We start from the raw sequence: 24,586 nt of genomic DNA, 5'->3' as shown, positions 1-24,586 counted from the left end.
TGAAAAACAGATTCACAGCATACAGACAATCATACAGGGAGGGCTCATGGCTTCATCTGCTATGACTAAAGGAAAGAAAATTACCAAGGTAAGAACCTAATTTTCCCTTCCTTGTCATCAAGCAGATGAAGCCATTACGTATGGGATGTAACAAAGCAATCCCTAGATAGGGTGGGAACAAGCCACACCACGCGCTAGCACTTGTGCACCAAAACGCGCATCCCTCCTGGCAGCCACATCCAGCCTGTAATGTCGGGCAAAGGAGAGCTTAGAAGCCCATGTTGCTGCACTGCATATCTCTTGAAGAGAGAGTGCTCCAGTTTCAGCCCAAGAGGAAGAAATCGCTCTAGTAGAATGTGCCTTAAAGGCTACAGGCGGAACCCTGACGGCCAGCAGATAAGCTGAAAAGATAGTTTCTTTGAGCCAGCGAGCAATAGTGGCTTTAGACGCTGGAGACCCTCTGCGAGAACCGGATAGCAAAACAAACAGATGATCAGAAGTCCTGAAAGAGTTAGTAACGCGCAGATACTGCAGCAGAGTCCTGCGCCCATCCAAAAGGTGCAGCTGCCCAAAAGATTCTGGAAACACTTCCTCTGAAAAAGAGGGCAAGAAAATAGGCTGGTTTAGGTGAAAGGCTGAAACCACCTTAGGCATAAAGGAAGGCACGGTCCGATCCGTGACTCCGGACTCTGAAAATTGCAGAAATGGGTCTCTACAGGACAGCGCCTGGAGCTCTGACACCCGTCTCGCCGAGGTAATGGCCACCAGAAAAACGGCCTTCAGTGTCAAATCTTTCTCCGATGCTCGCCGAAGCGGCTCAAAAGGAGATGCCTGCAGGGTTTTCAAAACTAGCCCCAGGTTCCAAGCTGGACAGGGTGCTCGCACTGGAGGTCGGAGCCGAAGCACCCCTCTAAGAAACCGTGCCACATCTGGGTAAGCAGCCAAAGACACGCCTTCCACCTTACCACGAAGGGAGGCCAACGCTGCCACCTGCACCCGCAGGGAATTATAGGCCAAGCCTTTTTGTACACCTTCCTGCAAAAAGTCCAGAATCGGCGAGACAGAAGCCCGCATTGGAGCAATGGCTCTGGAAGCACACCAAGACTCAAACAGGCACCAAATCCTGGCATAAGCCACGGAAGTGGACCGCTTGCGGGCTTGCAGGAGAGTGGAAATAACTTTATTGGAATAACCTTTATCCCTCAATTGCGCCCTCTCAATAGCCATGCCGTAAGACCAAAGCGGCCGGCGTCCTCCATGGCTACCGGTCCCTGAGTCAACAGGTTCGGTACCAGAGGTAACGGCAGAGGAGCCTCCAGGAGCATCTGTCGGAGGTCTGCATACCAAGGTCTCCTTGGCCAATCCGGGGCGATGAGGACCACTTCTCCTGGGTGAGGCCGAATCCGCAAGAGCAGGCGCCCTATCAAGGGCCATGGGGGAAACACATAAAGTAGACCCGGAGGCCAGGGTTGAGCCAAGGCATCCAACCCCGCCGAGCGAGGATCTCTCCGTCTGCTGAAGAAGCACGGGACTTTGGTATTGGCACTTGTCGCCATTAGATCCATCACGGGCTTGCCCCATTTGGCACAGATCTGCAGGAATACTTCGTCTGCCAGATTCCATCCTGCTGGATCGATCTGATGCCTGCTCAGATAATCGGCCTGCACATTGCTCTGACCTGCAATATGAGCTGCCGACAGACACTGAAGATGCAGCTCGGCCCAGTGGCAAATCAGTTCGGCCTGCGCGGCTAGTGCTCTGCACCTTGTTCCGCCTTGTCGATTTATATAGGCCACCGTTGTCGTGTTGTCCGACATCACTCTGACAGCCAATCCTTCCAGGGTCACTTGAAAGGCCAGAAGCACCTGAAACACCGCTTTCAACTCTAGGCGGTTGATGGACCACTCCGACTCCTCGGGTGTCCATAGACCCTGGGCATGCTTCCCCTTGCAGTGTGCGCCCCAGCCCTTCAGGCTGGCATCTGTTACCACTAGGCACCAAACGGGGAGCGTCAGCGGCATTCCTCGCCGCAGCATGCTGTCCGAGAGCCACCACTCCATGCTGAGACGGGCCGCAGGGAGCCAAGTAAGTCTGCATTGGTAATCCTGAGAAATAGGAGACCATCTCCGGAGTAGGGAATACTGTACAGGTCTCAGGTGCGCTCTCGCCCAGGGTACCACTTCCATCGTGGCTGTCATCGATCCCAGCAGCTGGACAATGTCCCAAGCTCGCGGGTGGGGCATCCTCAGGAGCAGACGGACCTGATTCTGAAGCTTGCACCGCCTTGGCTCGGGTAGGAACACATAGCCCGAGACTGTGTCGAACCTGGCCCCCAAAAACCCTAGAGATTGTGAAGGGGACAGGTGACTTTTGGCCATATTGACGACCCAGCCTAGAGATTGCAGTACTGAGACCACTCTGGCTGTAGCTTGTAAGCTCTCTGTTGCAGAGTCTGCTCTGATGAGCCAGTCGTCTAGGTACGGGTGAACCCTGATACCTTCTCGCCTGAGAAAAGCAGCTACTACCACCATTACCTTCGAAAAGGTTCGGGGAGCTGTGGCGAGGCCAAAAGGCAAGGCCCTGAACTGGAAATGTTTTCCCAACACCGCAAACCTCAGAAACTTCTGGTGCGGGGGCCAAATCGGTATGTGCAAGTAAGCTTCTTTCAGGTCTAGAGACGTGAGAAACTCTCCTGGCTGAACCGCCGCAATGACGGAGCGCAGGGATTCCATGTGGAAATGCCGCACTCTCAGGGACTTGTTCACTACTTTTAAGTCCAGAATAGGGCGAAAGGACCCACCTTTTCGCGGCACCACAGAGTAGATGGAGTATCGGCCGCAGCCTTGCTCGGCGGGAGGCACCGGGGTAACTGCCCCAAACTGAATCAGACCTTGTAAAGTCTCCTCCACCGCCGCCCGTTTGACGGCAGAACCGCATCGGGACTCCACAAACACGTCTCTTACTGGGGCGTTGAATTCTATTCTGTATCCATCTCTGATCAGGTCCAGAACCTACTGATCTGAGGAAATCTTGGCCCACTCCTCGACAAAGAGGGAAAGCCGTCCTCCGATGACAGGCATCGAGGAGAGGGCCGGCGCACCATCATTGAGAGGGTCGCCCCTGAACTCCTGGTCTTGAGCCACCGGCTGCGGAACGCTTGTCCGAGCGAAAGGAGTTCCTCTGCTGACCACGGGCACGTGAAGTGAACCCAGCAGAACGCCCCGGGCAGTACCTTCTAGCTTCACGGAAGCGAGGTCTGTACGAGGAGTGGACCGCCTGGCCCTTAGAGGAAGGCCTCTGCCTATCTTCGGGCAAGCGCTGGGGTTTTGAATCACCCAGGCCTTTCACAATTTTCTCTAACTCCTCACCAAATAGGAGAAGTCCTTGAAAAGGCAACTTCACCAACCTTTGCTTAGAGGCCATGTCCGCTGCCCAGTGTCGTAGCCACAGACGACGGCGAGCCGCCACTGCTACTGCCATTTGTTTAGCCGAAGCTCTGACAAGGTCATAAAGGGCATCAGCCAGAAAGGACAAGGCTACCTCCATCCGCGGAGCCACATCCAAGAAGGGCTCCGCTCCATCTCCGGGCTGAGCCACTGCCTGTTGCAGCCAAGCTAGGCAGGCTCTCACAGCATAACAGCTGCATGCAGACGCCCGAACAGTGAGACCTGCAATTTCAAAGGACCGTTTCAACGCTGTTTCCAGCCTACGGTCTTGAACATCTTTCAGGGCAACACCTCCTTCAACAGGGAGGGTAGTTCTCTTTGTCACCGCAGTGACTAGGGCATCCACTGTAGGCATTTGAAAACGAGCCATATGTCCCTCACGCAGAGGGTATAACTGCCCCATAACCCTGGAAACTCTCAAAGGTCCCTCGGGGTCAGCCCACTGAGCTGAAACAAGCTCTAGGATGGAGTCATGCAAAGGGAAGGCCCAAGCAGCTTTCTTGGTACTAGCCATCCTGGGATTACACGAGGAGGCCATGCCACTGTCAGGATCTTCAATCGAGAGGGCCTGCAGGGTATCTGAAATAAGCGCTGGCAGCTCATCACGGTGGAAAATCCTCACCGCGGAGGGATCATCCAGATCCTGTGGTAAATCCGCACCTGACTCTGGTTCCTCAGACCAAGAACGTCTGTCAGAGTTCTCCGAATCCTCACACCCCGACCACGGGGGGGGGGGGGGGGGGGGGGGGGGGGGGGGGGGGGGGAAGGTGCTCCACAATCTGAAGGGGAATTAACCCTTCTGCGCTTATCTTTAGGCCAAGCATCCGTGAAAAAAAACCTCACTGGGCAGTCCCAGGCCAGAATCCATTGGGGGGGCAAACAGAGGAGCCTCAGGCGACCCTTGAGGAAGGGCTCTTTTCATCATGTATGCTTTATGCAGCAAAAGCACAAAATCCGGGGAGAAAATCTCACCCTGGGCACCCAAATCCTGTCCAGTGCTAGCCACTCCTGAAATAACCTCATCTCGAGGTGCCCCACCCGGCTCAGGTCTCTCCGTGTCCACGGAGGCCGCGCCATGCGGTGTAAGCAAAATGGTGCCCGCTGCCAGCTCAGAGCGGGAAGAAACATCGCTCGCCATGCTCGGGCCGGCTCCTACGCCAATACAGCACGATTTACAGAGCCCTGCTGCTGATTTGCGCTTGCCACAAGTGGAACAGCGCTTTACATTGTCCGCAGCCATTGCCGAAAAACGGCGGTAAAATCCAAAATGGCGGTTTCGCGCCAAAATCGCCCCGATCACGGGCCCACCCCGGAGGAGTTGGAAAACACTCTTACCTCAAAGGATCTAGTGTACAACTACGATCCTGCTGAAAATCAGGTCAAAAACCTCTGTTCCAGCGTCTCTGCGTTTAAAAACGCGACGCGACTTTTTTTTTTTTTTAAAGCTGTGAGGAAAGCAGAGGTATTGAAGACTCCGGAGGCTCAGATGAGTGGGAAAGGCAGGGAAAGGGCGAACCTATATGCCTGCATCCACTGTTGGTGGGTAAGGACAGGGAAAGCAAGGCAATATGTCCACATCCACAGAGGAATGGGTAAGGCAGGGAAAGGGCTAACCTATGTGCCTTTAAAGTGAAGCTGCTATAGCCTCCAACACCCCGGTTAACAACTGGCAAGCCAGGAACCACCTCCCGGCAGATTTTTCTGGAGCTCGAACAAGCTGCAACCACCCTGCTAAGGGAGATAGAGAATACTGAAGAGGCAGTGGAGCTAGCTGGCCAAGAGGGCACTGTGAAAGTTTGAGTGCTCTCTATCTCCCCTGCTGGTTGATGGACATAACCCATACGTAATGGCTTCATCTGCTTGATGACAAGGAATTACATGATAAACAGAAACAGCAATACGGTAAATTCAATCTATCATCTAAATGTAGGATTGTATTAATGTCAACAATAACTATAGATACTGAAGATCAGAAAGAATTTTTACCTGTGGAACACCCCATTGCCACTGCCCTGGGAGACACTGTGTAGGGGCCTATGGTTAAAAAGAAAAAAAATGTTAAATCCATTTCCTTAATTAAGAAAAGAGAATAAAGAATATTTCACTAAAATTAAGAAAAACTGTTTAGTTTCCTTTGCTTATATAATTCTAACATAGAAACTGTTGTCCATAAAAGTCATTAAATTACTACTACTACTACTATTTAGTATTTCTATAGCGCTACAAGGCATGGTCGTCATTGGTTGGTATCAGGCATGTTTCTCCTAGAGATCAATTTTCAAAAGGTTTAGACACCTAACTGATAATTGGAAGTTAATTTTAAAAGGAGATGTCTAGTGTAAGCAGGTTTTCGGGCATCCAATTTAGGTCAATTTTATGAAGGCAAGTAGATGCCTTATCTAGATTGTAAGCTCTTTGAGCAGGGACTGTCTTTTTGTGTATGGTGTACAGCGCTGCGTATGCCTTGTAGCGCTATAGAAATGATAAATAGTAGTAGTAGTAGTACTTGTTTTTATAAAATACAAGTTTAAGTGACATAAATCACACCTACGTTGCAGGGTGTTCTTTAAAAACTGGGTGGACACTCAAGATATGCCAGAATTTATGAATTGTATGTCCAATCGCCGGAGCCCGATGGGAAAAAGGAAGAACACATGCAATTGGTTTGACCATCGACTTCTGTTTCGGGACAAAAAGCCAGTCCCTCTGGGCATACCGGGCCCGTTTGTAAGCCCGTTTTAACACTGATAGGGGGTACCCTCGTTGGACAAATCTCTCCGTCATGCTTTGTGCCTGACTTTTAAACTCTTCCAGAGAGGAACATAACCTACGTAATCTCAGATATTGTCCGACAGGAACTCCCCTTCTCAAAGCAACATGATGGAAACTCGAATAATGTAGAAGGGTGTTCCTGTCGGTATTTTTCCTATAAATGGAGGTAGATAAACTCTCAGAATCCGTTTTGGTAATTTTAATATCTAAAAATTCAATAGCCTCCCTAGAGACTCGTGCCGTGAATTTAACACAAGGGTCTGCCCTATTCAGATCGCCTATAAATTTCCCCAGATCTTCCTCAGAGCCCTTCCATAACAATATCACATCGTCTATATACCGACGCCAAAGCACAATATTATCGTGCCATGGAGAAGAATAGACGTGTTTCTCTTCAAACTTTGTCATGTAGAGGCAAGCCAATGAGGGAGCAACCGTGGCCCCCATGGCTATACCTCTTTTTTGGACATAAAACGTCTTCTCAAATTGAAAGTAATTAAGCCCAATGACCCAAACTAGGAATTGACGTAAAGCCAATCTCTTATCATTAGGGATGTCACACTGTTCCAGAAAAGACCAGGCTACCTCTATAACCCCATCCTGGGGCAAATTTGTGTACAAGGCTACTACGTCCAAGCCTACCAAAAGGATACTGTCCATCACCAGACCTCGATCTTTAATCTGGTCCAGAGTATGTATAAAATCCGTAGAATCACGGACATATGAAGCTGCTTTACTAACCCAGGGCTGGAGAAACCTGTCCACAAGTTTAGAAAGGGGTTCTAATACTGAATCCCTAGTGCATACTATCGGCCGGCCCGGGGGGTCCACCATGGATTTATGAACCTTCGGAACGAAATATATATAGGGGATTTTTGGGTTGGGGTGGCAAAGGAACCGCTGTTCCTTTACCGAAAGAGTACCATTCATCACCGCTCTCCCCACATAGCCACCAATCAAATCTTTAATCTTTAATCTAATATAGATAATCGTCAAGGGCAGTCCTTTATGCCTATGGGTTATTGACTTTGAAACATGCAATAGAAAATGTTTTTTTTTAAAAAATGGTATCAGCTTATAACTAGCTGGGTGTATTCTATAGTTGTTGAAAGATGATGTATATATGACCGGGATTGGGGAAGAATCTCCAGCAACGCTGGGAGCACTGTGGGGCTATATATGTTATATGTTATTTATGGTGATATTTACATTTCTATATTAAAATCATTAAAATAATTTGAATATGTAGAATCAATTGAATAACAGGGAGTACAAGTTTTATTAAAATGTCATAAACTAAATAAACTGGGAATCTACAATTTAGGGTTTCTACGAATATCTCTAAACTGCTATTTAAAATAGAAACCTATTGTCTTAAGAAAAACTAAGCTTTTTATACAATATATTGTACCACTAAATAGCAGAATAAAGATTGGTCGTGAATTTAAGAAATTATATTTTAAATGAAATAAACAGTGCTCAGAACTGGGTATGTGAATGCAGCTGACAGGTAGCTATATCACCACCACTACCAACATCATCGCACCATCAACCCTCCCTTCCTACCAACTTATTCATTATCCTGAATGTATATTTAAAAGCAGATATGTTACTTAGCTTCGGGTGATTAAGTGCGAATCTTGTGGGGCGCTCAGTGCAGCTGCGTGTTGTCCCAGGTCTTTAAAATTCTTTAACGTGCTTCTATTTTATTTTTCATTTGCTGTGTAATAGAGTGCCCATTTCTTAAAATCATGTATGCCTAAGCAAATCTCTATTCCTCGCTCTCAACATGTAATCACGTTTCGCCCTCTGGCATCTTCAGGAGAACGAAATCTAAAAAACAAAATCTTTATTCATGAACTATGTCATTATGTGCTAATGCATTATAACATCTTCAAATAATTAAAGAAACTGAACTTACATAATATGACGACCACCCGGAAGGAAACAGTCCCCATACAGGTCGGCAAGACGCCCACACATGCACAGTGGTGTTTATAAATGGACCAATTACAAATGCGTGACCGCCCACCAATCAATAGCCTTGTTGAGCCCTCTGGGAATTGTAGTTTGCCAACTGTAGATGTATTGTGCTTCACTCTTCAGTAACCTGGATACAATATTACCACCTCGAACTTGCCTAATGTGTGCCAGTACTACAAATTTTAACTCCTCCTCCCTATGGCCCTTCAAGTCCCAGTGGCTCACTAACGGAGCCTCTGTCTTATGTGGGAGGTACTCAAGTGAATTTTTTGGATATTTCTATTGCATTACAACAAGGACGATTTATTACCCAGCTGTTTCGTAAGGAAACTAATACTAACTCTGTACTCCATTATTCAAGTTTCCATCCTGTATCGCAAAAGGAAGCCATACCCTGTGGTCAATTCCTACGGGTGAGGAAGATATGTAATTCAAAAGTGGATTTCCACAATCACGCGGCAGATATGTCACACAGGTTTTTACAGCGAGGATATCCGCGGAAAATTGTACGAAAAGCACAGAAAAGAGCGGCTAATGTCCGGAGACGATGGTTGTTTGAAACAAAGAAAGATGGTGGGCTGTCTCCCAATGATGAAATAGTTACGTGTGTGCTACCATATTCTTCAAGAACTATGCAAATAAAGATTATTATTAAAACGCACTGGCCCATGATGCGGCTACATGGCATGTTTACGATGCCAAGGTTTGCTTATACAAGATCACGGAATTTGGGTGAATTACTCAAGCATAAGGGAAACAACAGAACCCCAATAAATGATAGAGGTCATTTCAAATGCCATGGTTGCATTTATTGTAAACATGCGTGGGTTACATCTAGTGTAACGCACCCGGTCATTAATCTTACTATTCATCTGCAAGATAGGACAGACTGTGAGACTGCTCAAGTTATTTATGGCATACAATGTCCCTGCTCATTGTGGTATATAGGCCAAACAAAGAGGAAAATTAAATTGAGAATAGGTGAACATCTCAGTAATTTGCGTACACATAAGACAGAGGCTCCGTTAGTGAGCCACTGGGACTTGAAGGGCCATAGGGAGGAGGAGTTAAAATTTGTAGTACTGGCACACAATAAGCAAGTTTGAGGTGGTAATATTGTATCCAGGTTACTGAAGAGTGAAGCACAATACATCTACAGTTGAAAAACTACAATTCCCAGAGGGCTCAACAAGGCTATTGATTGGTGGGCGGTCACGCATTTGTAATTGGTCCATTTATAAACACCACTGCGCATGTGTGGGCGTCTTGCCGACCTGTATAGGAACTGTTTCCTTCCGGGTGGTCGTCATATTATGTAAGTTCAGTTTCTTTAATTATTTGAAGATGTTATAATGCATTAGCACATAACAACATAGTTCATGAATAAAGATTTTGTTTTTTAGATTTTGTTCTCCTGAAGATGCCAGAGGGCGAAACATGTGATTACATGTTGAGAGCGAGGAATAGAGATTTGCTTAGGCATACATGATTTTAAGAAATGGGCACTCTATTACACAGCAAATGAAAAATAAAATAGAAGCACGTTAAAGAATTTTAAAGACCTGGGACACACGCAGCTGCACTGAGCGCCCCACAAGATTTGCACTTAATCACCCGAAGCTAAGTAACATTTCTGCTTTTAAATATACATTCAGGATAATGAATAAGTTGGTAGGAAGGGAGGGTTGATGGTGCGATGATGTTGGTAGTGGTGGTGATATAGCTGCCTGTCAGCTGCATTCACGAACTCAGTTCTGAGCACTGTTTATTTCATTTAAAATATAATTTCTTAAATTCACGACCAATCTTTATTCTGCTATTTAGTGGTGCAATATATTGTATATAAAGCTTAGTTTTTCTCAAGACAATAGGTTTCTATTATTAAAATGTCATGCCATAAATTGCTAAAGTCTAAGGAGGAATTTTTTTTTCTGCCCCGTGCTGTAAGAAAAAAAAAGTGCTGGATTTATTGTGCAGGCAGCGACACTGTTTTCTCAGGGTTTTTTTGTGACGTCATTTTAGTAAGAGAGAGGGATTTCTTTTTCTTGCAAGCAGTCTGTGTTACTTGAGTCACTGAGAACTATTTTGTGACCCATTACGTTTGATTAAAGGGAGCTGTATTTCTTCCTTCCCTGGCAGGGGTTCTTGGCAGAGGTTGTGCTGTTCTTTAAAGCAGCGGTTTGTTTTTTATTTCTTCTTTCTGTTGCTGTCCGTCATCACTGTGATATGTGTGTGTGAGTGCAGACTGGCCAGTTTATGTGTGGGTATGTCTGCATAACTTGTGTTTCTTTCAGGAACAATTCAGCTGCTTGTAACTTTATTGTATGCAGACTACCTGTTTCCTGTCTTTTTGCTACTTTCTCTAAGCTGTGCAGATTAATTATGTCCTGTTTCTAGAAGTCTTACGGCTGTCCCTCTTACGGGCGATTTAATTGCATTTTACCTTCCAACTGCTGTGTGTCTCAAGGGCCCTGATTCACAATGCAGATGAATATTTAAAATGCACTACCATTTTTGATTTATAAATTATAAGGCTCTTTCTTGCCTGTTCTATATATTGTAAAGATCAGCCAAGGATGCAACTTTTTGAAAAATTTTTTACAGCTAAATTTTATTACATTGGGTTCACAGCTTGCCCTTGCTCTGCATTCTCTGTAATACATTTAATGTAAAATGCCATAATAAGTATGTGCCTTCATTTCAACAAGTGCAGACCAGTTTATGCTTTCTTTTAGGGAGCATATTTAGCCATGTTCTTCTGATAATTGCCTTTGTTTAAGAGCACTAACTTTTAAGAGATTCCTGAAAGCTAATCATTAAATCTTTTGATTTCTCCGTGGTATGCAGCACATATGTAACACAGGCTGTACAACCTTTCATTTATTTCTATAGTCTGGATCCAATTCCAAATGGCCCATCTTATTGTACTACATACTATACTCATACATTAAAGCCTGATTCTTTGTATGAGACAGCTTTCTTAAAGCTGAAACAGTGTCGGATACCTATCTTGAAAACGTATTGGGATGACAAAGGGTTTTGTGCAGCCCTGTCTAAGTTGATATCATGGATCACGGTGGCACCGCCCACAGTACACCTGACAGAGTTTACATGTTGCTAATTTTTACACTCTTATATTTCTGATGGCATGCTAAGTTTTGTAATGTAGTTTTCTTATTTCCAGCTGGTTTCATTCCCTCCTACTAAGATTGTACGCAACTGACTTTACCTTTCAATTTAGTTATCAGAACTGTTTGTGCCTCATCAGAACTTTTCTTAAAGCTAATTTTTCTTACATTGGCTTCAAAACTTAACATTCACTGTTGGATTTTGATTTACAAGGATACATTTAGGATAAATTTTACATTCACTGGGAGATTTACTGTAAAGTTCCTGCCTGTATTTTTCTGTTGTGTTCACATGCTACATGCTTTTAAACTTTGTGATGCAAATTGTTTCCATATGGTTACTATCTCTCTCTACAATCAGATGTATTTTGCAAGTGAGCTTCATCACCATAGGATTTATACCAGTCCTGCTGAGACTTCTATTTGTGCTGGTAATGCTAGATAACATTTGTCTCTTGTTTTACTTGATGTGTTTAATTCATTAATATCTCTGTCACTCTACCTTAGGCAGCTGATATTCTAGAGAAACTGCCTCACAGGAAAAGTAAATCTAGATGAATGTTTACATTAAGAAGTTAACATATTTTGTGTACCTTGCAAGAAAATGTTTTGTAGTGGCCCAGATTAAGGACAGCATCTAGTCTGCCCCAATTGGTTTAAATTCCCTTCTCTTTAAATTTAATTACAAGACATGTTTGTGTACTGCAATATTAAATGTGTTTAATTCTCATGATACTATTATACCTACGTATGTTCTGTACCCTAGGTACCTGACATTTCATAGCCATACCACATTAAGGCACAGTGTACCTTAATGTGATTTTAGATCATGCAGTAATTTGTTTAAATTTAGTTCATCTACAATACAGATAATTTGTTACCATTCTACTGTTTTTCCTCCTTCTTTTAGCCACCAGAGGGAGCTACCATGTTGCAGATTTCCAGTTATGTTTTGATTTGTAGTGAGTTTAATTGGAAAGCAAATGGATGACAAATTCCCACTTATTTTTGGATAATTCTATGTGAAAAGGTTACAGAAATGGTAATTCGATATCAAACGTTACAGAGATGTTTACATTGTAACAGTTTTCAGCTGTTCATGTGCAATTTGAATGTACTTTTTACCAGTACATATTGTTGGAAAGTCACATGGCAGAATATCTAGAAAGAACACTGTACGCTGTGAATGAAGGTGTAGATGTATGTTGAATGTTTATACAGGGAAATGTATATGAATTATGGTATCCTCTTTTTGGTATACTGTTTTCTCATCGGCGAGAATAGTAATAGCTTTATTATTCCAAATTAACTTCAACTAGATTTGCTTAAAGTATCAAGCCTTAGAATCTTTTTGTGCTAATGCCATTTTAAGTCCTCATTGCTCTGCTCAATCTGATGTTTCCCTCCTTCTGAAGCATGATGCGAGACCCACTCTATACGGAGCCGTATATTCTGCAACCAGTGACACCTACAGCTGCATTACTGGAAGGAGAATTATTGGACTCATTTGTGTGATTTAAGATTTGCTCTATTTACAGGATGAACTGTTGAACACTACCTCAGTGATTACACTGTTGCTCTGATTGCAGGATTTTTGCTTTTATGTAATTTCTGTTCCATTTTTAGTTATAATGCTTTTTGTCTACTTATTAGGTATTAGGTGTACAAGCATATGTTTACGGTTTGATTCATGTTTCATAATGTTTTTGCTTCAATTTTTCTGTATATGCCCTCTGGCTGCTGTCTTCCTTCTGGGTAGAGCAGCCATTTGTAAATCTGCAGCCCATAATAGATACACTAACTGTCCCTTTACATGACAGTCTTTTACAGACAGATAAAGAAGTACCCTTCCTGGATCAGGCACTCCATAAGAGGGATGGTAACAAGAATATTCACAGCATACGAGTTTTCCCAATACTGTAAATTTTTCTGTTCATAATGTATGCTCTGTGCTAAGTACAATTTTCAGGGAGAACAGGATTGACTCCCTTTGCATTTCTGTTTGTCAGGCAGTATATAGAAATCACTGGCAACATATCTGAAGAAAATGTTACCTGACAAAGAAGTTTCTCTGTCTAATGTCATTCCAGATCAGTTTAAAGATCCTACACACACATAACTTGGAAGCATCCTCATTATTTTGGATTCTTCCGAATTGAGGCCTTGTCAGCCGCTGCTGTAAAGCTGCAAAATCATACTTCCTGATTCAGATATCTGAAGTCTGCTACCTGTAACAAAACCTTGACTCAGCCATACTTCATACTGTATGATTGGGGACTTATGGTTCTAGATTTTTCATGTATTTCATTTGTCATTATTCTCACTGCCTTGTTAGCAACAGTTTTGTTGATAAAAAGAGAATGTACATTCTGTATTACTCCACTATTTGTGAAAAAACTGTTATAACATTTTAACCCTTTCATGTCTGCTTTGAGTTGGGACCCTGGTACTAATGATAACACTGCCTGGAGTCCTTCCCTCTAGTTTTCTATATTGTGTGAACCTTTACTTGACCATTTGACCACAGGCCCAGGTACTCTTCTTTTAGACACAATTGACCTCTATGGGATTGGTCTACTTACACTTGAACAGGGAAGCATACCCTTACACCTAGACCTAACACTGGAGATTTAGTACACTTTGGCTGATCTCGTAACAGATACTAGAGATTCGCGCCCTTGGTTCTTTTTTTAGGCAAAGGGGAGATTGTTTTGAGCTGTTTGAAACTGTGCACACATAAACCCACTGGGGGGGGGGGGCATCCCTTTACCACCTCCATACTAACTGTTTTTCATTTTCTGTTGTTGGTCACTAGTGTCCATACAACCTGAACTTATTGAGCTTAGAAAGGTCTAAGCAGGAGACTGGGTCCTACTCCAGATCATCAAGAGGGAAATTTGGGCTTCAACTCGCTGGAACGGTCCATACCAAGTACTCCTGAGTACCCCCACAGCTATAAATCACACTACAAGAAGGTAGCAGAACCAGGTGCTGAGATTCAGCAACCAGAGTAGACCAACTTCTCGCAAGGGTAAGCCCGGCTGCAAAGGGGAGGTGCTTCAATAGGAACCCTCGTCTCAAACCCAGTGAAGAAAACAACAACCCAAGCAATACTTTAGGGTCGAAATGAAAGCCTTAACATCTGATCCAGATGACCCATGTGAACAATTGACTGAGACAACAGTTTGGAGTCCCTTCTGACGAATGGAAAGGAGGAGAGCAATCAGGACCTTGACTGATAAGACAGATAATAATCAGGTTGGTCCTCGGTACCATCTGTGGTATACTTCTTATTATCCTCCTGCTCCATGCGATAGATGCAGTTATAAACAGACACCAAATACTGGAGGCCGGTAAATGAATCATTCCCAAGACCACTCCAATCAGATGCTGGAGAACTTCACTCAAGCTTGACGCCGAGTTCCTGCAGCTTAAGTACTACACAAACTTTTGACTGCTTCTGTCTAATCTGGACACTTTTGCAATTGGACTCTTACCCTAACATCATCTTTCCTTGAAGGAGATTCTTCCTGGAACCATCTATCTGATCTTCGCCCTTCACCTACTGTTTTGTCTGGAACTTGAAAAGGACTTTGCATTTTGGACTTTTTGCCATAATGACGTATTTGCTTTTATTATTACAACTCTTTGTTTTTCTCCTATTCTTGTTGCTCACTCTCCACTCTTTGTTTTTCTTCATACCATTAATACTACTCCTAATATGTCTGCAGCTTCTGTTGCATAGTCTTCTAATGCTTCGTATCATATGCTATCTGCTGCTATACTGGTTAACTCTTCTTACATTGCAGTTAACTGTCCTGAATTCTTTATTAGTCATATTAATTGTCCCCTATCTCTTTCTCCTGTCTTTGCAGCTTATCCTCTTATTTCGGCTCTTTTACGTATTTCCTTTTCTGGTACATATCAACACTTAGGTCAAGTATTGTCTTGTGTGACAGTTATTCCTTTTAATTCTATTTCTGCTGTTTTTCCTTTTATGTATACTTTCTGGGCCTGGTCCACTCCCTTATACCCATATATTCCTGGGAATACTTCTGGTATCTGTACACCTGTGCGCTTGATTTTCTATTCCTGCTGAATTTTATTTTATAGCACTTAACTTGATGCCGTTTTTTTTCCCTCCTAGCTTGCACGCTAAGTGCCTTTAGAAATTTTGATATGAAATGTTGCAATTTCTTAATTTACTGTATATCTGCTCATCCTGTTGTTTTTTCTGTTGATGCTTGTTTTTCAGGTTTGTGTTCATGTGTAAGAAATTGTTTTTCAGGTTTCTGTCCTTATGTAAGACATATGCCAACATAGTTTTAATTGTTAATGGCCCACTTTTACTCATGATACCATACCATGTTTCCCCTTAGACATATCATTCTCTCCTGGACCCCATTTTTGTCCTTAAAATTCTATTTTTGTTTTAATCATTAGTTTTTTTAAGCACAATCATCCCTTGTTCTCTTTTCGGTCTGTGACACTGGCTCTGAAGAACCCAGCCCTAATTACCACCTCTGTGTGTGCTCCGAGTGTGTGAAAGGCTTCATGCTCCTCGCTATTCAGCCTTTCAAGAGGGAAATGTATATTCCTTCCTATGTTAGGCCTATTACTAAGGGCTAACTTTGCTCACTTTGGTTCTCACAACTTGGCCTAAGAAGTTAGCATCTTTGCAACATACAGTACTTTTCTCAGGAGCTGAGATTAGGCCTTTCATATAAGGTAACCTTGGCAGTTGCTGACAGGCTGAGGACACAGTACTGTGAGCCTAACATGTCCAGAATGTTTCATTGGGGGAGATAGACGGAGAGAGAGGACACAAGGGTATTGTTAGCTAATTAGTCAATGACCATCGACTGTTCACGTGCAAACATATCAAGAGAGAATGATATAATACAGGAATATCCATATATGGCATAGGCTACTTTCTGATTCTAGTTTGGGGGAAATCACATGATTTCTGGGAAAGCGAAACTTGCAACAGTATATATGTGATGTCCGGGACACTGTTAGCTGAGCAGTCTTTTGTTATTCAGGATGCGCGCTGCTGACTGACAATCTGCTCCAGGGAGAGGACTATTATTTGTATTTGGCTCTGTGAGATACCAGTAAAGGTAATTACTGGTTGCGTCTAACGGAGTCTAAGTTCTCTTTTGTCAGGTTCTCAGGTTCAGAGCCCGCGGGGCTGGGCTCTGGAGCAAACGTAAGCCCTTGGGCTGCTGACGAGGAGTGACAGCAGCAGGCAAAACCCACCAACCAACGCTGGGCAAGCACACCGGCACGGACTGCAGGCACTGCCCAGCGAGCCGGAACACACGGACTGGAATCCCCCTGACTGGAACACTGGACTGCAATCCCTCGGACTGGAGGACACAGGACTGGAACACAAACCGGACCGGAACACACTGGACTGGAGCACACACCGGACCGGAACACACTGGACTGGAGCACACTGGACTGGTCCGTACAGCTTTACCTGCGCTTGGCCACTACCCCCTCCCCAAGGGTTGAGCCCTTGGGTTCGAGTGGCCGGCAGGACTTACCGGATAACACAGGGACCAGGATCCTTGAACGAGCTTGCAACAGAAGTGCTCCAAGTACTAAACTAACAAGAGGTTCCTAACAGTGAACCAACAGCAGTGCTACTAAACACTAAACACACAGCAGAAGTGCTACCAAGCACTACAAGGGAAAGTAGGGAAGCCACAAAGGAAAAGCAGGAAAGCTAAATACACAAGCTAGCAAAGGAGCTTCCTAAGCCCCCACGCTACAGCAGTGCACCACCGCACTAACCTAACCTAGGTACCACTAAGCACCGAGCTACAGAAGTACTTCTCATAGCAAACTGAAGTGCCTCTAACAGCACCAAAACCAGAAATACTTCTAACAGCAAACCTGCAGTGCTTCTAACAGTACCCAAACCCAGAAGTACTTCTAACAGCAAACTGAAGTGCTGCCTACAGCACCCAAAAACCAGAAGAACTTCTAACAGCAAACTAGCAGTGCTTCCTACAGCACCAAAACCAGAAGTACTTCTAACAGCAAACTGCAGTGTTCCTAACAACACTAAACCCAGAAGTACTTCTAACAGCAACAGAGCTTCCAAAGCCCTACACACAGCAATGCTTCTAAAACCAAGAGGGAAAAGCAGGGGAACCACAAGGGAAAAGTAGGAAAGCTAAACACACAGACACCAGTGCACACTGCACTAACACTAACCTGGACCTTAGCAAAAGCAAGCAGGGAAACGGGACACAAAGTCAGAAGTGCACACTGCACCACCCTACCTAAAGCAAACACAACCATTGCAAAGGCTCTGAAGGAAAGCACACCACTTCCTTAACAAGGCCCTCCCAGATGATGTCACACTCCCTAGCCCCAGGCAACAGCACACTGACCCAGAGAGGCCCAACCCACACCAATGCAGTCCCGTGAAGCACTTGAAGCCAGTACACCCAGAAAGGGAGCAGAGCAACTCAGGCAACACCCACAGCTGCAGTAAAGTGAAACAATTAGCCCCATGCTGCTGGAAGCTGCCAGCAGAGAGAGAGCCAGCTCAGAAAGGCCAGACAAAAGAAACAGAAGCCAGCTAAGCTGACCACCAGGAAAAAGGTAAGTTTGAGAGGGGTTATGACCACGATCATAACATCTTTCTTCTTCTTCTTTTTTCCTTTGTTTCCCTCCTCCCTGTGAGGGCAAAGGGACGGGAAAAAGTAACACACTGTGTACGCCACCTACACTCCACTCAAAATCTATCCTTCTACACACACCAACCTAGAACTGTGTAGCTATAATCTTACTTTAAATTTCCCAGCTTTTCCAATGTGAAGTTGGGAAGGGTGGTGGTGTCAACAACCCCCTTCCACCCAACACAATCCCCTATAAACATTTTGTCTATTTAGAAACTAATATTCAACTATTTAAATTATTGAGATTAATTTAAAAGGGCTAAATTAGGTACCATGTGCACATGCAAAAAGCTAATTTACATGTATGCACAGAAGCTAGCTCTGTGAGTGCTGAGGGAGCAAACTCCTTGAATGTGTCACATATTATTTCTGTCTAATTGTTCATTTAAATTTGTACTTTTGAGGGATACTTCAAGGAGGAACACAGCACACTTCTCAAGAGTTTAAAACTATCTTGACATGCCAAAAATTGAGTTCTGGAGCTTGGTTTCTTTAACTGGCTCATCTTAGTTCATTTTTACAAAATCTGCCACTTGCACATTTAAATAGCATAATTCACGACTCTTACCCTTACTTTTATGTACAAACAGCCCTACTTATATGGGCAAATCCCCAAATGATGCCACTCTTTTGGAATGTTTTCCTTTGTAAAATAGTTTCCTCTCATATACCTGGTAGCTGTCATTGATATAGCTTATCGCTGGAAAAAACGGAAGAAATAAATTCATATTTCAGGCCAGAGTCTCCACACTGCTGAGACCAGGGAAATGGGAACTGGTTCCCTAAGTAACTTAGGAGGGTGAAACTAGTCACAATATAAAAAGCTAAAAGGACAAGAGAGTAGTCTCCTGAAGGGACTGCAGCTGCCACTAAATGTCTATTTGAAGGGGAACAGATTTTATGATTTACCTCTTTTCTCATTTGTAGCTCAAGGCAAATTACATTCAGGTACTTGCCTTCCAATGGGAAGGGGGCTGATTTTGAATTTAGCTCACCCCTTATCAGTTTTAGCTCAAAACAAGTTTTACATTCAGATAGGAGTTGATCGAAACTGCTTTTTTTCAGGTTTGACTGAAATTACTACCACTACTACTACTACTATTTAGCATTTCTATAGCGCTACAAGGCGTACGCAGCGCTGCACAAACATAGAAGAAAGACAGTCCCCGCTCAAAGAGCTTACAATCTAATAGACAAAAAATAAATAAAGCAAATCAAATTAATTAATGTGAACAGGAAGGAAGAGAGGAAGGTAGGTGGAGGCGAGTGGTTTGGTTTGCTACCAAAACAGTCTAAACCACTTTTGGCTGAAACCAAAACTGCAGCCAAAACTTATCGCCTGGTTTCAGCTGAAACCAAAATCGAAAACTAAAGACTGGTTGTATGAATATGAACCAATGAGACCCACTGGGGATTGTAGTCGTCAGTCCTCGCTAAACCCACAGATTATTACTCTCCAGTCCTAGGAGCTGCAAACACAGGCTGACAACTGGGAGAGCCATTTTAGCAAGGAATTCAACAAATCTGGCACATTTAGGTTCCCAAGTCAATGAAGATGTAGTTAAAATATCCTCTGAGACAGGAACTTCGTGAGAAAAATCATGATTACCCAAACTGTGCACCAGGGAACAAATTATATCGTAGTGATAGGGTGGACCGAATTAGTGGATGGGTAGCATTATATGTTAAAAAGGGCCTTGAATCGAATAGACTAAAAATTCTGCAAGACACAAAACACCTTGGAATCCCTATGGATAGAAAATCTATATGTAAATGGGAAAAGGATAGTGATAGGAGTGTACTACTTTTCATTTGGCCAGGATGAACAGACAGATGCAGAAATGTTATCAGAAACTAGGTAAGCTAACAAACTGGGTAACACAATAATAATGGGCAATTTCAATTACCCTGATACTGATTGTATAAATGTAACATCAGAGAATGCTAGGGAGGTAAAGCTTCTAATAAAAGCAATCGATGTGCTGGACCTGAACCATAATACTGCTAAGTGTTTGTTACGCTCTGCTACACTTCTCCAGGATGGGTCGGTTTCTGTTTCCTAACCCGGCAGCCGTCATCCGGCTTGGAGCAAGAGCAGCAGCCATCTTGGCTAGCTCAGGAGGGGGCAGCCATCTTGTCTAAACGAGAACAGGAAGGAACTCCATATCTGGTCGTGGGAGGATCTCCTATGGGGGCTGCCATGTTGGATGCACCTGAGTTTGGTTTGCTCTGATTGCTTCACTATTTAAAGCACTGCCTCCAGGCCTTCTTTGCTTCGGCCTCAATTGTTCTGAGGAGTTGCTGTGGGAGTGCTGTCTACTGACTATTCTTCTGTTCCTATGCACCGGACCTTGGCTAGTTTTCTCAGATTACGCTTGTTTGCTGCCTGCCTTGACCCTGGACTGATTTTGACTATTCTTTGTCTGTCGGAGTACTGGTTCTGGACTGTGTCTGTTTCCTGCCATCCTGGTCAGCGGCTGTGCAACCCCGCTGGTTCCAGAAGTCCTGGTGGCCGCCTGCAGCTGGGAGCTCAACTCCCGGTGAACGGTGGTCGCTTTCCAGGTGAAGCTAGGGGTTGTCTGGCTGCCTGACTGAGTGCGGTAGCACTCCATCTCTGCCGTGCTCTGTCGGGGCACAAGGGCTCACTACTACTGGGTCATAACAGTAGGCTGAAGCCATAAGCTCGCCAGACAGGTCTGAGCTGTCTCACCTGGCTCAGGTTCTCCACCAGCAGCAGGAGCAACTAACCCGCCTGTCCAGCGCCTTGCAGGAGGTCTGCAGTCAGCTACCAGGACTCCAGCGGCAGACGGCTGTGGCCCCTCCAGGCTCTAAAGCGGAGACTTCTGCTGCACGTCTGCGACTTCCAGAGCCACCTCGCTTTGACGGTACTCCCGCAGCTTGCCGGGGGTTCCTGAACCAGTGTCAGATCCTGTTTGAGTGGCAACCGGAGGCTTTCTCGTCTGACAAAATAAAGGTGACCTACATCATCTCCCTGCTTTCCGGTGCTGCGCTGGCTTGGGCATCCCCGCTGTGGGAACAGCGGAGTTCGGTTCTGGCAAACCTGGAGGAGTTCTTGTGGCAGTTCCGGATGGTATTCGACATTCCTGCCGACCTTCTTCTGCCTCAGGGGAGCTGCTGCGGATCCAGCAGGGCTCCGGGTCAGTTGGGGCGTATGCCGTCCGGTTCCGTACCCTGGCTGCGGAACTCAGGTGGAACCAGGAGGCCTTAACAGCCATTTTCTGGCAGGGTCTGGACGGCCAGATAAAAGATGAATTGGCTGGCAGAGAGATTCCCGCTACTTTGGATGCCCTTATTGAACTCTGCACAAGAATCAATATCCGGTTCCAGGAGCGAGCCCAGGAGAGGGCCACGCAGCCGGCACCGCAGAGATCCAGAGATCTTCCCCGCCGCCCGGAGACGTCTAGGGTCCTCGAAGAGGGTTCGGAAGGAACCGAGAAGGTACCCATGGTGATGGGCCGGCATCGCCTGTCCAAGAAGGAGAGGGCCCGTCGTCTCCAGAATCAGCTATGCCTGTACTGTGGGCAGGCCGGGCATTTCACAGGCACCTGCCCGAATAAGCCTGGGAAGTCAGGAAACACTCCGGCCCGAGCCCTGTGAAGGGGGTGGCTCTGGGCCGGTTACCTTCCCTTCCAGACAATCTGCTCTCGGTCCCTGTACTGCTCCGTGGAGAGGGGTTCCATGTCCAGACGATGGCCTTGCTGGATTCCGGGGCAGGGGGGAACTTCATAGACGCTGAGTTCCTGTCCCAGTTGGGGGGCTCTTCGGTGCCCTGTCAACCAGCTCTCAGGGTTACCTCCATCCAGGGGGACAGTCTTCCCCGGACAATTACCCGAATTACCTCACCCCTGGGTATGCAGGTGGGGGCACTTTATCAGGAGAAGATCCAGTTTCTGGTGCTCTCCCGAGCTATTCACCCGGTGATCCTCGGTCTACCCTGGCTTCGCCTCCACGCCCCGGTTATTGATTGGTCCACCGGGGAGATCAGACAATGGGGTTCCTGTTGCTTCCAGCACTGTCTTCAGCAGGTCAAGCTGCCCGTTCCTGTCTGCTCCGCCCAGCTCCAGACTCCGCAGGGGAGATCGCCTGGGCTGCCAGAAGAATACCAGGATTTCCGGGATGTATTCAGCGCACAGGCTGCAGACACGCTTCCTCCCCATCGGACTTTTGATTGTGCGATTGACCTGCTTCCAGGAACCAATCCGCCCAGGGGACGCCTGTACACCTTGTCCCGGGAGGAATCTCAGGCCATGCGAGTTTACGTCCATGAGAACCTACTAAAGGGGTTCATTCGACCCTCTACCTCGCCAGCAGGGGCTGGCTTCTTCTTCGTGTCCAAGAAGGACGGGTCTCTTCGGCCCTGCATCGATTACCGGGGTCTAAACAAGATCACCATTAAGAACCGGTACCCGCTCCCACTCATCCCAGAGCTGTTTGACCGGTTACAAGGGGCCAAGATTTTCACGAAGTTGGACATGCGAGGGGCCTATAACCTGGTGCGGATCAGGGAGGGTGACGAGTGGAAGACGGCGTTTAACACCCACGAGGGGCATTTTGAATACCTAGTGATGCCATTTGGTCTCTGTAATGCCCCTGCGGTGTTTCAGAATTTTGTGAACTACATCTTCCAGGATCTGCTATACTTCTCCATCATAGTGTACCTTGACGATATCTTGATTTTCTCACCCTCATTGCCGCAGCACATCACACACGTCCACACAGTGTTACAGCGATTCAGGGAGCACCGGCTATACGCCAAGTTGGAAAAGTGCTCTTTTCACCAGCAGAGACTTCCTTTCCTGGGATACATTGTCTCATCCACCGGGCTGCAGATGGACCCAGATAAGCTGAAGGCGATCCGCAACTGGCCGGTACCCCAGGGTCTTTGGGCTTTACAGAGATTCCTGGGGTTTGCCAATTACTACCGGCAGTTTATCTGGGACTACTCCCTGATCACGGCTCCTCTGACGGCCCTCACTAGAAAGGGGGCTGATGTGAAGAACTGGACGCCGGAGGCTCTCGCTGCTTTCACCACCTTGAAGGATGCCTTCCTCTCTGCCCCGGTACTCCGCAGTCCGGACCCAACCAAGCCGTTCCTGGTAGAGGTGGATGCCTCCTCCCTGGGAACGGGGGCTGTACTCTCCCAGACATCCGCATCCGGGAAGAAACATCCCTGCTTCTTTTTCTCCCGCAAGTTCACCCCAGCGGAGCGGAACTACACGGTAGGGGACCGGGAGCTCCTGGCACTTAAGTTGGCTTTTGAGGAGTGGCGTTACTTGTTGGAGGGAGCAGCACACCCAGTCACGGTAATAACAGATCACAAGAACCTCTTGTACTTGCAGAACGCCACAGACTGAACCCTCGCCAGGCCCGGTGGTCTTTGTTTTTCGCCCGGTTTGACTTCCGTCTGATCTTCAGGCCGGGCGAGAAGAATGTCCAGGCGGATGCCCTGTCTCGCAGCTTCGAGGCTCCGGAGGACCATGAGGAGCCCTGCCCAATGCTGAATTTGCCGGACACTTTGGTTTCCACAAGACCTTACATCTGATCTCCCGATCGTATTGGTGGCCCCGGATGGCGCAGGATGTTCTCCAATAAGTGTCTACCTGTCCGGTGTGCGCCCGAACTAAGTCTTCACATCAGAAGCAGTGGGGGCTGATGCAGCCCATGCCGATACCACAGCAGCCATGGGAGGACTTGTCCATGGATTTCATCACCGACCTGCCACCCTCGCAGGGCAATACGGTCATCTGAGTATTGATCGACCGGTTCTCCAAGAAGGCTCACTTCATTCCTATGAAGGCTTTACCCACTGCCGCTACCCTTGCCGCAAACTTCATCACACACATCTTCCGGCTCCATGGACTGCCACAGAGGATCATTAGTGACCGAGGCTCGCAGTTTACCTCGCGCTTCTGGAAAGCTTTGTGTTCAGCTTTTGGGGTCACCACTTTATTCTCGTCTGCATATCACCCCCAGACCAATGGTATGGTGGAGCGGGTCAACCAGACTGTGAAGGCGTTCCTCCGGGCATACTCTAACCAGCGCCAGGATGACTGGTCTACTCTGCTACCCTGGGCTGAGTTTGCCTATAATAACAGTCTGCATTCGGCCTCCCGGACAACACCTTTCAGCACCATCTATGGACGCCACCCGCGTCTACCTCTGCCAATTTCCCCCGCAGAAGTTCCACCTCAGGTGCAGTCCACAGTCCGTTCCTTTCAGGAAGCTTGGAAGAAGGTCCAGAATCAGCTACAACGGGCAGCAATCAAGGCCAAGGAGACCTATGACCGTAGAAGACAAGCGGCTCCCACATTCCTGCCGGGAGAAAAAGTATGGTTGAGCACCCGATACCTGAAACTGCGGCTCCCATCTCTGAAGTTTGCTCCCTGGTTCATTGGACCTTTTGCTGTACGATCCAGGATAGGAGCAGTGACTTACCGGTTGCACCTACCCAGCCAACTCCGGGTGCACAATGCCTTTCATGTGTCCCTCCTGAAACCTTTCCGCAGGTCCAAGTGGCATCCTGAACCCAAGAAGGTGGCCG

The 24,586-nt window shown here is 46.1% G+C and overlaps 1 protein-coding gene across 1 annotated transcript in view; it reads right to left on the bottom strand.

Moving 5' to 3' along the window:
* Window positions 1–24,586, bottom strand: part of BOLL (boule homolog, RNA binding protein) — a 420,709-nt gene that overhangs the window by 142,292 nt on the left and 253,831 nt on the right. The window contains exon 8 of the mRNA XM_030210355.1: window positions 5,433–5,480. Within this exon, the coding sequence (XP_030066215.1) occupies window positions 5,433–5,480 (48 nt within the window). The remainder of the gene's footprint in view (window positions 1–5,432; window positions 5,481–24,586) is intronic.

Source organism: Microcaecilia unicolor, chromosome 7, assembly GCF_901765095.1.
Source record: "Microcaecilia unicolor chromosome 7, aMicUni1.1, whole genome shotgun sequence".
Taxonomy (NCBI): Eukaryota; Metazoa; Chordata; class Amphibia; order Gymnophiona; family Siphonopidae; genus Microcaecilia; species Microcaecilia unicolor.
The sequence above is the reverse complement of the archived record's forward strand: the minus strand, read 5'-3'. Positions and strand labels throughout refer to the sequence as shown.